Below are 13,750 nucleotides of genomic sequence, written 5' to 3'. Positions count from 1 at the left end.
AGAGCGCTGCAGTGGTGGCGCTGAGGGGCCCCAACAGGGGACCGCCCTGTGACTGCCAGGCTGGAAAGTAACTGTCCTCCCCTGCCTGCAACAGCGTGCCCAGTTACTTCCTCCTCTGCTCCTGGTCCCTCCCTTTCCTCTAACTCCCAACCCCTCCCCCCAAAACCTTAGATATTGAGGAGGCAAGAGCAGGCCAAGATGAAGCCCCAAATCCTTCCAACCAAGTTTGGCCCCGGGTGGGCATGCCCCCTTCTTTCCACTATCATGACTATGAGTGAATCCGGGGTACACACTAGGCTTGGTGGTCTGTCTCCCCACGGTAATGGGTGCTCTGGGGATGAGGTGGGGGTGCTGGGGCTGCCATCTTGCTGCCCTTGCCCAGGTCTACCCCAGTGGCTGGGGCACAGCAGGGAGCCAGATGGTAAGAGGAGAATGAGTAGGAAGTTGCCATTCCTGCCTCTGCCTTGGGAGAAGTCCTCTAAGGCTTGGTTTCTCTCTGGGAAAAGGGAGTGAAAGCATCCTCCCAGGGAGGGGGTGAGCACTACGTGACAGGACGCGGGTGAGATGCCAACGACTGGGCTGGGCACGCGGTATCCCAAAGGGGAGCAGTCGTGGTTCTCATGTCATTGGAATGCTCACCCTTCCCCGGGCTGCTTTGGTGCGTGCCCCATATTCCTGCTGTGGCATTTGTTCATATGCAGAATTCAATGTTATAATCATCAAAATCACTCTTCACTGAATGTCCATCATGTGCCAGGCAGTTTTAAGTACTGCACATTATTTCACTCAATCCTCACAACTCTTCATTATTATTTCTGTTTTATACATGAGGAAGCTCAGGGAAAGTTAAGTAACTCCTTCAAGGTGGGATGTGAAGCCCGGAACGTCTGAATCCAGAGTCTATGCTCTTAGCCTCCATATAAATTGCTTCCTACCCATTCCAAGGTATTGCCATTTATTTGCTTAGGACTCTTTCTCCTGGTTTAAATCATAAGCCTTTAAGGGCCAACATCTTGTTTTACTCCCCTGCTTCCTCTGTTACCTAGCACAGCATCTGGCACATAGTAGGTGCATGGGAAATAGCCACCATTTATGGACATGTGTATTATGCACTAAATGTACCGAACATGGTACAGACACTACCTCACTTATGTGTTAGGAGCGATCATGTTCATTCATCAGATGACAAAACCGGAGCTCAGAAAGGTTACATGACACATATGTGATCAGGGCCCTAGATCTGCCTGACTTGGGGGAGCCTGTGCTTACTTGCAAGATACATTGCCGTCCTCCTAACCACAAGCATGGCATTATTGGGTCCGTGGAACACAACTCCACATGCAGATGTGGAAAATATATATACTTAAGTAAATAAAAGCTCTCTCTCATTTATTTTACACACATACAACACATATATATTATTTACATACATAATAAAGGGCCAGTATGAGCATAGATTAGCTTTAAAAGGCTCCGTACATCTCCAGAAAGTTGCTTTGAGACGTGGGGGAGCTGATAAGCAGGGAGGGGACTTAGGTTTCACTGTGTGCCTTTTTGTATCTTTTGAATTTTGAACAATGTGTAGGTGTTGTCTATTCAAAAACAATCAGACTTTTTTTTTTAAAAGACTGCTATACTTTTGGTGGAAACGATACTGGATCCAGGATAATCTCATCTTTGCCACTAGATAAAATCTGACAATAACCAAATTTATTTTCAGTTTCTTCATCCGTAAAATGGGTATAGGGATAGCTGCCCCATCTCCTCTAGAGGGTTAAATGAGATCATCAACACAAAAGCATTTCACAAGGTGTGTACAACCCGGCACATGCAACATGTCAGTATATCATAGTTGTATATCCAGAGCACATCCAGCCACTCTGGAAGCCGGAGGACCTTGTAAAATGCAGCATGGCCTGGTCAGAGGTAATTGGCATTTCCAGGTTAGGAAGGAGGTTGAAATGTGTAGCAGACATCTGTGGCCAGAGCAGCATGAGGAACTAGACTGAAATCTTTACGCAAAGCATTTGTATTTCCCCTTCCATCACCATAACACACCCGCAGGGAGTGGTCTCATGGCTCTTGGGCCTTAAGAACATTTACAGAGATGAGAAGACGGCCAGGAACAAGGCAGCCCTTCTCCGGCTGGTGGAGAGAAATATGGTGATGATGGTAGAAGATGGTGGTGGTCGGTGGTGCCACCCTGTTGTTTTCTGCTTGCTTAGAGGAAGATTCCAGGTGCAGGGAAGCCGCAGTGTCTGTGGTGTCAGGGGGTAGCAGAGTTTGGCAATCTCGGCCTCGCGAGTTCCATGACCCCAATTCAGCAAGTCCATTTTTTTTTTTTTTTCGGTCCAGATAGCAAAGCTTTCCTTACAGAATCTTCTTTTCAAAAGTAGAATTGGGGCTGGGGAGAACTAGAACTCCAGGAGATTTTCCTAGGTTCTGAGGCACAGGACAGAGGAGAACCAGAGCCTGGGAATTGGAGTATTTCCAATCCAAAAGTTTAAGTGACCTTTGGGCACGTCTCTTCACTTCCCTGGCTCTGTTTCCTCATCTGTAAAAGAGGGGATGGAACCAAATCATCTCTTTGATTCTCTCCATATCAAAGATCACATGTCCTAGAAACTCTGCCCTGGGTTCGGCTCACGTTGTCCTGACCCACATGCGGCCAGCCCTGCATCTCTGACAGACTGAGGAATCTGCTGTTTGCTCATCCCTGTCATCAGCACTTGGAGGTCACAGATAGGAAGGGGTCTATCTATCCTGAGATATGAGCACCCCAATAGGGGAAAGGGCCATTTGACTGACATCAAGGAAACCTTGACTCTCACACGTCCCCCCTGGAGTAGGAACATGGGTGAGAAACAGACGATGCACATGCGTGTGTGTACATGTGATCTCATGCAAGTGCTATATATGTTCATTTGCATGTGTCAGGAGGAGGAGGAGCCAGTATATTGTGACTGTGTAACTATCATGCTGAGTTGTATGTACTTTCTCCTAGAAACAAGGGGGAGATCACAACAGCAGCATCCAACCCATGTAGCTGAATACTACATTTGCCACAACATGGTTTCCTATAGTTGTGGGGAAGTTTCTATCACTTCAGCTCCCATCTGAGTTATCTTTAAGGGCTCCTGGGGTTTAATTTGGAAGTATTATCAGCACTTAACACGGTTACTTTAGGAAAACGTTCTGAGTCCCAGGCAAACAGTTTATACATTCTCGGCACACAGCATGTGTGAGTTGGACTTGAATGTATTTCTCTCCACTCCACCATGGTACCCAACACAATCATGGGCACATAATCAGCAGTGATCAATTAATTCAGTTAAAATATAACAAGAGTTCTCATTCCATTACTTAATAAGTCTCCCTGTGTGTTTGAACAGTGGGGTGACCAACTCTTCCCAGATAACCTGAGACTGTCTTGGTTTTTAAAATTAAGTCCCACATCTGGGGAACCCCTCACTCCTCGGGCAAACCAGGAATTGATAAGAGAGTGAATCCTTTGTAGGTAGGGACTCTGTGCTCCATTCTCCTTCCCAGGAACACGGAGGCTACTCAGGCATTTCTAAGCCCCGTCCAGTGATGCTCCTAAGGACCACGGTTCTAGGCAGCTGTTCCCTAAGAGGTGGCTGGAGGAACATACAGAGGCTTCAGTGCGTCAGCCTCAGGGGTATTGCTCACTGAGGAAGGCAGCTGGAGGCCACTTCGCAGTGTCCTAAACCCATCTTGCTTGAGTCAACTGTGCGGTCAGGGGCAGACCTGCTCATGCTTCAGGCCTTCTGCTAGCACTTGACTCATGCTTTTCTTGGAGCATTTGCTCAGCAGCCCTCGCAGAGGTGTCTCCTTGCCCTTTTGCTCCTCACATGCCTCCTCATGTGATGGGAGAAAGTAAATGGGATTCGTGGGAGGAAGCACTGGCATGTGATCAGAAGCCGTGGGTGAATTCTCCTTATCCTCTTCCCCAGGAAGTGAGGGGGTTGGGATAGGCCTGTTTTATCCAGAAGATCTGGATGAGTCTGGCTAAGTCTACTAAGGAACATTAGAGAACATCAAATAGGTGCCAGAAACAGAGGTCAAGAGCGTTTGGATGCGCTGTGTGAGTACATGCCCACTGACTTGGAGCCTTGAACCCATACGGGACTAATCCAGCCTCCTGACATCAGGTTAGGGCAGTTTCTCAACCTCTGCATTATAGACATTTTTGGCCAGATAATTATTTGCTGTGGGGTGGGAGGGGGTGCTGTCTTGTGCATTGTAAGGTGCTTAGCAGCATCTCTGGTCTTGACCTACTAGATGCCAGGAACACTCTCTCCCATCATGATAAACATGTTTCCAGGGATTGCCAAATGTCCCCCGGAGGAGAAAATCACCCCTGATCTAAAACCTCTAAATTAGAGCAGTCCAGACATCCCTTGTGTGTCCCAACCTCATGGAAACTTCACAGTGTAAGCAACAGATTTTAATGCATGTTACATGAAAAACTAGTTCCCCAGGATGTCCATAGTTTTTGCATGGAGAAGGTACATTTGGGCCAAGTAAATTTGGAGAATTCTATGTTCCATGGTACAAAATATTGGGCAAATGCTGCCTGAAATAGAATAAATCTTTCCCCTTTTGGAGAGTCAAAGTGCATTAGGATATTAGAGGTTCTAAAACATCTGACAGCAAAGAACCTGTTCAACACTGCTTTTTCATGGCCACCAATGGCGTTGGAGAATCCAATCTTAACATCCAAGCACACAAACCACTGAGCCACATTCTCAGTTCCAAATCCAAAAATCCCAAGGAAGAGACCCACTGGCCTAGCATAGATTAACTGGTCAAGATTCCCAGACCAGTCAATGGTGTCAGGATCAGTTAACTTCCTGCTTCTGTTGCAATTAGAGATTATATTCCTGGTGAGGGTGGAATGGGGTGGCTGTGGGGCCATTCCCTAAAGAAGGGACATACTAAACAGACAAAACAATAGATGCCTAGCATAGATCCTTAAAAGTGATTTCCTCAAAAAAAATTTTTTTTCCTTTGTGCTTTTCCTTAATGCCAAGCAACTTTATCGTCTTGATTCCTGCTCAGATTTCATGAAAATTAGTGGTAGGATACCTAAATTGCTGCAAAAGTTGCAGGGACATGAAAACTTTTTCTTAAATTCTTGAATTAAAAGTGACAGGTTGCTCAATATTTCCAGGGATTGGCGATAGGGTCACTGTAACTGGCAAGGGTGAAGTCAGCTATGTATACAGATCCAGAGCTTTTACTGGTTATATTCTAGGTAGTTATCCTTTTAAAGTTTGGCTACCATGAACAGCCAGGAGAAAAAGAGCCTTTGAGGAGGTAAAGCAGCCCTGTGCAGACCAGGGCATCATGATCAGGCTTACTCAATTTCTATTCTGAGCAAGGGATGCTGTCACTTTAAACACTGTGCTCTGGTTGCTAAGGGAACCAGATAAGTGGGTTGCCAACACAATCTTGAATCTTCCTATGAAGATTAAAGCACCTTGCTCCAACTAGAGCAGATGGGAGAGGCACAGGTGTGAGACATATTTCTTATTACTGGGGGGAGGGTTAGGCCAGGTGAAGGATGGAGATAGTTTCTAGTTCATGGGAAGATGATAAAATTTGTAGCTACTGGCTATTTAATAAACCTTAACTCTTTGCTACATCAGTCAGGATAGGGGTTTAAACCTGACTTCTAGTTCCATTTCTACCACTAATTTTCTCTGTCAAGATATTGAAGTGAGATTTGGTGCCAAATTTGGAAGTCAGTTATGGAACAGAGAATGGTTATTTTAGTTGGCCTGTTACTTTTGGTTATTTATTTTTTTTACTTATTTATTTCTTTGAAAGAGAGAGACAGAGAGACAAAGAGGTGGGGAGGAGCAGAGGGAGAAGCAGACCATCTTAAGCAGGCTCTATGGCCAGTGCAGAGCTTGACATGGGGCTCAGTCTCAGGACCACCCTGATATCATGATTTGAGCTCAAATCAAGAGTTGGACACTCAACCAACTGAACCACCCAAGCACCCCCCTTTTGGTTATATCTCAAGCATATGAGTATAAAGAATAATATGTCACGCTCTCATGTACTGATCACACAGCTTAAGAATAAAACATGATAGATACACTGAAAGTTGCTAGTGTATTCTTGCCCCCTTCCTGGTTAATCTCATAGAAATGTCTCATATACGTGTCATCTCCCTCTTTATGGAAATTCTAGTTACTAAACTTACCATGTTTTTAGCTATAAGCAATTTCGAAACATTAAATACAGAGTAATTTGAGGAGTCCCCTAGTCTAGGGTGAGGATTTTCTATTTAGGATTCAGGTTAGTTTGTCCTCCAATCCCAACTCTGAACAAATGTGAAAAACAAAACAAAACAAAACAAAACAAAACAAAACAAAAAAACCAGGTGTAGTCAGGAGTCTGTATGTATGAGTGTAAATGCTGCAGAGCATGACTGCATTACCAATGCTGATTTCCTTACTTCAGCATTCATTCATTTATTCAACAATGATTTATTGAGTGCCTATTTTGTGCCAGCCATTCACTAGGCTCTGAAGATAAAGCAGGAAAATCATCCAAAGACCCTGCCCACATAGTTTAGTAGGGGAGAGAGACAAGATGAATAAAATCAACAGGAAGTTAAAATGTAGTAAATGTAAATGGGAAAAAAAGAGCAGGTTTGAGAAGAAAGTAACCAAGAGGTTATAATTTCAGACAGGATAGTCCCTGATTCCCCCAAGGTTTTGCTATGAAGGTACATTTGTCAGAAACTCACGATAGGCCTTACAACACTGGTTTTAGGAAGGAGAAAGCATGGATGAACAATGACAGGGATGATGACCTCTAACATTTCTCCTACAGTTGAGAAAACAATCATTTTCAAACTTTTCTCTCATCTTTAACCAGAGGTAACAAAATAAACTGCTTAAATATCAATATATTATCAATATATCTCAAGCTGAGGGTTTGTTAAGCAATGCAAGTGCTCCAACTCAGGTAAACAGAGAAGACTGAGAAGCAAAGAAAACCTAGGGAATCTGTGTATGCCTAAGTAGGTACCACTTTTACTCAAAGCTCTGTTAGCCAATTAAATAAGAGTGCAACCAACCCTGATTGCTTTAAATCAGAGTCCCACCATAGGAAGGCCGTGGTTATTAACCTGTTCCCTCTGGGTAATTCAAGGCCAATGACCAAGCCTTGACACCTCCAAAGAGACAAAACACTCGTTCCTCAAACCTATGCCACTGTAGGCTCCCACTCACAGCTCACCAACTCACAATTCCAACTCACGATTCCATCCTGTCTTTGGTCCCTCAGTAACTGGACAAAGAACATGATGCTCAGGTAGGAGCTCCAAATGTCATGCAACTCAGTATCTTACTTGCTCCAACCCTGCTTCTGGACTGAAACCTTGAATGCAAGCAGTTGAGTTGTAGCCAGTTATTCAACCCATTTCTTTTTTTTTTTTTTTTTTAAGAAAACAAAGTTTTCTTTTTAAGATTTTTATTTATGAGAGACACAGGAAGAGTGGCAGAGACACAGGCAGAGGGAGAAGCAGGCTCCCTGCGGGGAGCCCGATGCGGGACTCGATCCCAGGACTCTGGGATCACAACCTGAGCCAAAGGCAGACCCTCAACTACTGAGCCACCCAAGTGCCCTATCCAATCCATTTCTGCAAGAGTGAATGTCTCTTTATTTGCCATAGGGTTGCCAACTAGTTACTCAGTGTAAGGGGAGGAGTGGGAGAAGGAGAAATACAGGGATCAGGCCTGGGTCCAGATGAAAACATTTCTGATTTTTCCAAACCCTGCACTGCAGAAGCTCTAGCAGAGTATGCCATGGCCCCACAATCCACAAAGCTGCTATTGATACCTATTCTGCAATTAGCCACCTGCCTTAATTCACACATGTAACATCAGAAGAACTTAAGGCAAGCGAAAATATTAATTAAATTGCCAAGATAATTTAGAAATGTCAAAAGACCTAACAACTTAACACATGGGCTAAATGTCTTGACTGTGTCCTCTTCTTTTTCTTTCTTTCTTTTTTTTTTCTCTTCTTTTTCTAAAATGAAATGCAAGGAGTTCTCTGGAGTTCTGAGCTTAGCTTTAGAGCTAAGCACCTTTTATGGCAAGGCCCACTGTTTAGGATACTTCCCCTCTCTCCCCATTTTAAACAATTATTAATTTCACTGGGTAGCCTTTGACTTTCCAGGTGCCATGCACACCCTCTTCTGGTCAGTTAAAGAAAAACTGAACATAGAAAAAAAACTACAAGTAATGATAGAAATTGTGGTCCAAAAAAGGGAATATTCTGATACAACTGATGAGGCTTTCCTCCTTTCTGTGATCAGCAAAAATCCATTTCATAATTAGAATTAGTGATCCTATTTTCTAACAGACGACTCTACTCTTCAGACTCCCTACATTGCATCATGACATAGTGACAAGGGACCATTCTAGGTGAGACTCAATAAAATCCATTCCCTGAGAAATTCAGTTCAGTCCTGGCACACTTCACATTCCAGAAGATACTGAAGAGGGTGAGGGAAACACTGTTTGGTTTGCAACTCTGAGCGTTTTGTACTAAGACACAACAAAGCATAGTGAGTAAAAGCATAGCTTTGATATGGGACTAAGTCTGAATCCCAATTCTGCCATTTACCAGCTGTGGGGTCCCAGGCAAGTTACTGAACATTTCCATGACCGTTTCATCACTTAAAAAGTGAAAAATAGCATTTCCTCATAGAGCTATAGTGAGGATTAAATGAGTTAATATGGGGAAATGGCTTAGAATAGTGCCTGGCACAGAGTAACTAGCATATAAAAGAGAAAAAATCTGTAGGGGCTTTCTCCTAATGCTAGGATGGTCTCTGTAGATGTCTTGGCCTGTGCCACAGATTACACCAACCATCCCAAATGGAAATTTTCACTAGTTAACCTCCTCCTGCAGATTTTACAACCTCCTCTGTCAAAACCATCAGGGCACTAAGCAATGCGATGAGCTAGATTTTGTCTTTTTCCCCACTATCTCAGATGTTGGGCAAGTCACAAATCCCTTAAGTACCTATTCTGAAATGATAGACTATATTTCAATAATCATTTCATTCGTTACAGAAGGATCTCCGCTAGTATTTACATAGTGCAAAAAAGCTGTTATTATCCCTAAAATGTGAAAAAACAATTATCCTTCATAAAACAAAAGAACAAGATGAAAATCTTTTCATGTTATAATTCACTAATTTTGCTAGTTTTTTTATTAGAGCATTACAATTAAGACATTAAATTATAAATTCATGTGGTATATTTAGAAATTAAATTACAAAATAACACAAATACTTTTAAGGTGTGCTGTGCCAACAAAGTTTCAATTTTTATAATTAATTAGGATTCAGATTTCAGATTAGGTAAACAGTTTGGCTTACTCTGTGATGTGTATAAAGGCTGGAAGGGGCAAGGGAGAAGGAAGATGTCTTTAAATAAATTATGTCACAGAAAAATTTTCAAAGCAAAAATTGATTACATTTTTAAGTGGAATAAGTTACTGTTGTAACCTGTTGGCACAACGTACAGAAAATACTTAAATGACAGGTTTTTTTTTTTAAAGCAAACAGCAGCTTTACAAACAGTAATACTTCTTTATACATATATTAAAGTAACAATGTGTTAAGGTTTAAGAGTTTTATGTTAAAGAGTTGAAAAATGAATGTAGAGTTCACTACTCATTTGCACATTACAATCCCCACCCCGCCCACCTCCCCCAGCTTATTAAGAAATCAGACAAGTACATTATTTGGATATTAATTTTTCAATATTTAAACTATGTGAATTCCTTTTGACTAATTCTTTTCCAAATACTGGAAGCATATAAAATACCCTCTCTGCAAAAATGACCTCCAATCAAAGCCTTTAAAAACTTTTCAATGTATAACACACATTATTTTTCCCATGTTTAGTCAAAAGAAATATATTACATCATTTACAAACATATTTAAACCAAAAATTAAGCTAGTATGAACATTTGTCTTTTGAGAAGTAATCTTCACAGCAAACAAACCTACTGAAGCAGATATCTAGTTCTGGGAGTGCAATTCATATTATAATTCATTATACTTATGTACTGAAATAGAAATCTAATATTAATTATTGCCATAAAACAACCTCTACACACTAAGAAAAAAATCACTATGGTTATTTCTTGTGATAACGAACTTCTACTCTTACCATTAGATCTCCGAAGAGCCACTCACTCCCAGTTCCAAACAAAAACCAAACAACGAGAAACCACTTCCCAATTTTTACACCTCCTGCTGTATAGAATATACAAATTCCAGAATTTATCTAAAGGAAACAAATTATAAAGACATTATTAATACTTACTTAAGATACTTTTCGACACAGTAGCATTTCCTTTGACAAATTCTGGCCAGTCTTCTAGGGTGACCTGTCTCATATAAAAAAGGCTGTGGTCCCTTGGGTTTGCTGGCAGAAGAGTCTGCACATGCAAGAGCATTTATCTAACACATAATCAAACACTTCTGAAGTCTATAGTGAATTTAAAAGTTACTGGTGTTCTGAAGATTTCCTCAACTCCTCTTTTTGATACAAATGTCAAAAATGTAAAATGACAATTCTCACTCAGAAGAGATATAAAATATAAGAAACCTTTGAAAAGCCTATACCTCAAGATCAAGAGTTATCTGAATCACTGACACCAAGCAAAGGAAATTTACACCATAAAAAGTATGAAAAGTTTTTAAGTTCACTTTTAAGATTGTCAGTAGTTCAAAATCTCTATCATTTCCTTAAACCAACTAACACTCCCGAATGTGTAGACACAGTAAGGTCTGCCACATATACATCCATGATTACTATTTCAGAGGCTTCATTCCTTACATGCTGCATTCCTTTAAGTACTACACCAAACACTTTGTGCCTAAGAAGTCTGTACTGGAGAACAGTTTCAACAGGACAATACTGTCCCCTTTTAGCACGCTAAGAGTTGACAGACTGACATTTTCTATACGGCAATGCTCCTAAACTTTCACAACGCACAAATAGGTAAATCATCATCCAAAAATCACCTCTCCAGTATTAAAAGCCAGCATTATAAAACATCAAAACTAGCACAGTAGTCCCTATGAGTTCAGTACAAAACCTGCCAATTCTTCTCTCCTGCCTCTGTGAGGCAGAGCCCTGCCTCATGAAACCAGAGCAGGGGAAGTAGCCCTCCCTCCTCAGTTCTGTGCCTGCTTGTGGGAGCCTGTGAGTGTAAAGTTGGCGCGCCTGTGTGGGAAACTGCAGGCTGTGGGTAGGGGAAGAAGTTGGAGGGATGAGAGAAAAAGAGGTAAACTGTAATTCTCCCAACATGACATAAACTTGTAGAGGTCACTACCAGGTGATTGACCAGCAAAGAAAACTTTTAGCTCAGTAAGTTTCAATTCTCCCAAGCAGGTATACACATTGCTAGAGAAGGGCAGAGATAAGTGATAGTGATCAAGAGGTAATACCTGCCTAGATCTGTGTACTCTAAATCATCTAATAATTTCAGCACAATTTGAACAACTTTCTCTCTTCTTCAAAACTTCCTTTTCCAGCCTTCTGATTATCAGGATACACATTATATGTAAAAGTTCCTCTCCCTGACCTCCTATCAGTAACTGTGGTTGGTGTTACATGGCAGGTGCTCAAGGCTAGGGACAAAATATGTATTATTTTTAAGAAGGTGAAATGGTTTTTCACTCAGGACAAGTTTGGATACCTAATCAAATCCAGAGGATCCCAAATCAGAAGCATGCAAAAGAACACACTAGGATAAGACTTTGTTTCTGAAGAGTTTACACATTAAGTGGTAAGTGCTACAGTTATGTAACTGGTTACAGTTATTCACCTGCCACAATCTGCCTAACTTTACGCAGATACGAATATGTACAAGAGCATTCCTGAGGTAAGTAAGAAGTAAGTATGAGACAGAACCTGTCGGGTCCTATCATGGGTGACTTTTCACTATTAAAGACAACATCTATCATGTCCCACAAGTAAGGCCAGCTCTAATGTATCATGGTGGCTTCTTTGCTAGCCTAAGATTTGGAGGCTCTGTTTTAGCTCATCCCAATTTTAATTGATTACAATGATCAATGGCTTCTGAAATAAGCATCTGTGGACCACAAAAAAGTCACATCAATTTTTAACACAAAACAACTGTGGACTTAGCTACCCTCAGCCTTTTGTTCTTTTGTTCTTTTTTCTTTTTCAGTTCTCCAAATCTACCTCCAGTTCTTTTTTTAAAGAAACCCAAACAGCTTTTGATTAAAGGAGGCTTAGTCTTGAAGCAAACATTGGTAACTGCTCCTATCCTTAGAGTCTTGATCTTTAACTTTCAAAATGACTCTCAACAGGCATTTTAAATTTATTTTCTTTTAAAAAACCTAGTCTTCTTCTATTTTTTAATCATTATTTTCCATGACAAAATAAGCTCGAATATTTCTGAATTTCTACACAGCTCTTAGAAAGATACTTAGATGCTAATTAAAAGCTAAGCTACAGATTATAGTAAAACAAGTAAAAGCTACAAAAATATTTGTCAGAAATTAAATACATATATTAAATACTGGACAGTGCAAAATGTTGAGATGAAGCATAACAGATAACGGCTGCAACCCTTACACAGTTGGAGACAGACAGTTGACATTTCCTGAGTTATAGACCTAGGGGCGTATAATTAAGATCAGAGGGCTCATTGTTTACTGAGCTGCAACTGCTAGGCTTCTGCTGCTCCTGACTTGCTTGGTGGTCAGTAGTCCAGGCCTCACCGTCTATCCCTTGTTCTAGCACTTCAGGTGCCTCTGCCTCCTCTTCTCCACTTTGCTCTGCATGGTCTTCCTCAGAACCATTAAGGGTTTTTCCAAGCTGAAGAGTCTCCATTGTTCTCTGGGTCTCAGAGACCCAAGACTCAATTCTACTATTGAGCTGTACTTCTACAGATATGGGTTCATGAGTATAATCTTCCTCCTCTTCCTCATCTTCATCATCTTCTTCTTCAAGCATGCCAGGTACAAGAGTGCTGGTGGTGCTGGTGATGGAGGAATTCAGAAGATCTCGGCAACTGCCATCCAAAGAACCAGTCTCTGTACTCTGCTGGGAGGCCCACTCCAGGTCATCTGGCTTCACCTCCTCTTTATCACTCACTGTTGATTTCCCAGGGTTTGTAGCTGAGGTAGTACTGCCTGTAGCCAGTAATGATGGCTGCTTACCAACAGGGGCTGCATCAAATGGAAGTTTACTGGGCTTTTCAGAAGTGCTATGCTTACAGGAAACCTCTCTCTCGTTTTCTGATGTTTCCAGCCCATCTGAGGTTTCCACCATGTTTCTCCAATTTGTTTCTGCAAATATCAAACAGATTTTTAAAAAAACAGTTTCAGAATCATACAACTCGTAAAAGGAGGAAGAACAAACTACAGAAATTTGTTGGCTCACCAACTGGTTGGAAAAACTAAAATCTTAGTTTATTCTAGGATTGGTTTAAATGTTACAAAAGGAAAACAATTTCCAAAAATGTGCATTTAAGAAACAAGGAGGCAAAAATAAGTATATTAACACCTCAGAATGCACAAGATCTTATAACAACAGGAGCTCATTAATGCTTATACATAAACTCCATATATTCAAGAAAATCAATGAACTGCCTTTTTTTTTTTTTTTGGCTTAGAGGTGTACTGAGCAAGGATCCACAGTCACAGATA

At 41.4% G+C, this 13,750-nt stretch overlaps 1 protein-coding gene across 1 annotated transcript in view; it reads right to left on the bottom strand.

Moving 5' to 3' along the window:
• Positions 1 to 9,247: 9,247 nt before the first annotated feature.
• SECISBP2L (SECIS binding protein 2 like) overlaps positions 9,248 to 13,750 on the bottom strand; it is a 61,831-nt gene continuing 57,328 nt past the window's right edge. Inside the window, exon 18 of the mRNA XM_041742598.1 lies at positions 9,248 to 13,390. Within this exon, the coding sequence (XP_041598532.1) occupies positions 12,708 to 13,390 (683 nt within the window). The 3' untranslated portion in view covers positions 9,248 to 12,707. The remainder of the gene's footprint in view (positions 13,391 to 13,750) is intronic.

Source organism: Vulpes lagopus, chromosome 2, assembly GCF_018345385.1.
Source record: "Vulpes lagopus strain Blue_001 chromosome 2, ASM1834538v1, whole genome shotgun sequence".
Classification (NCBI taxonomy): Eukaryota; Metazoa; Chordata; class Mammalia; order Carnivora; family Canidae; genus Vulpes; species Vulpes lagopus.
Note: the sequence above shows the minus strand (reverse complement) of the source record. Positions and strands in the feature narration are given on the sequence as shown.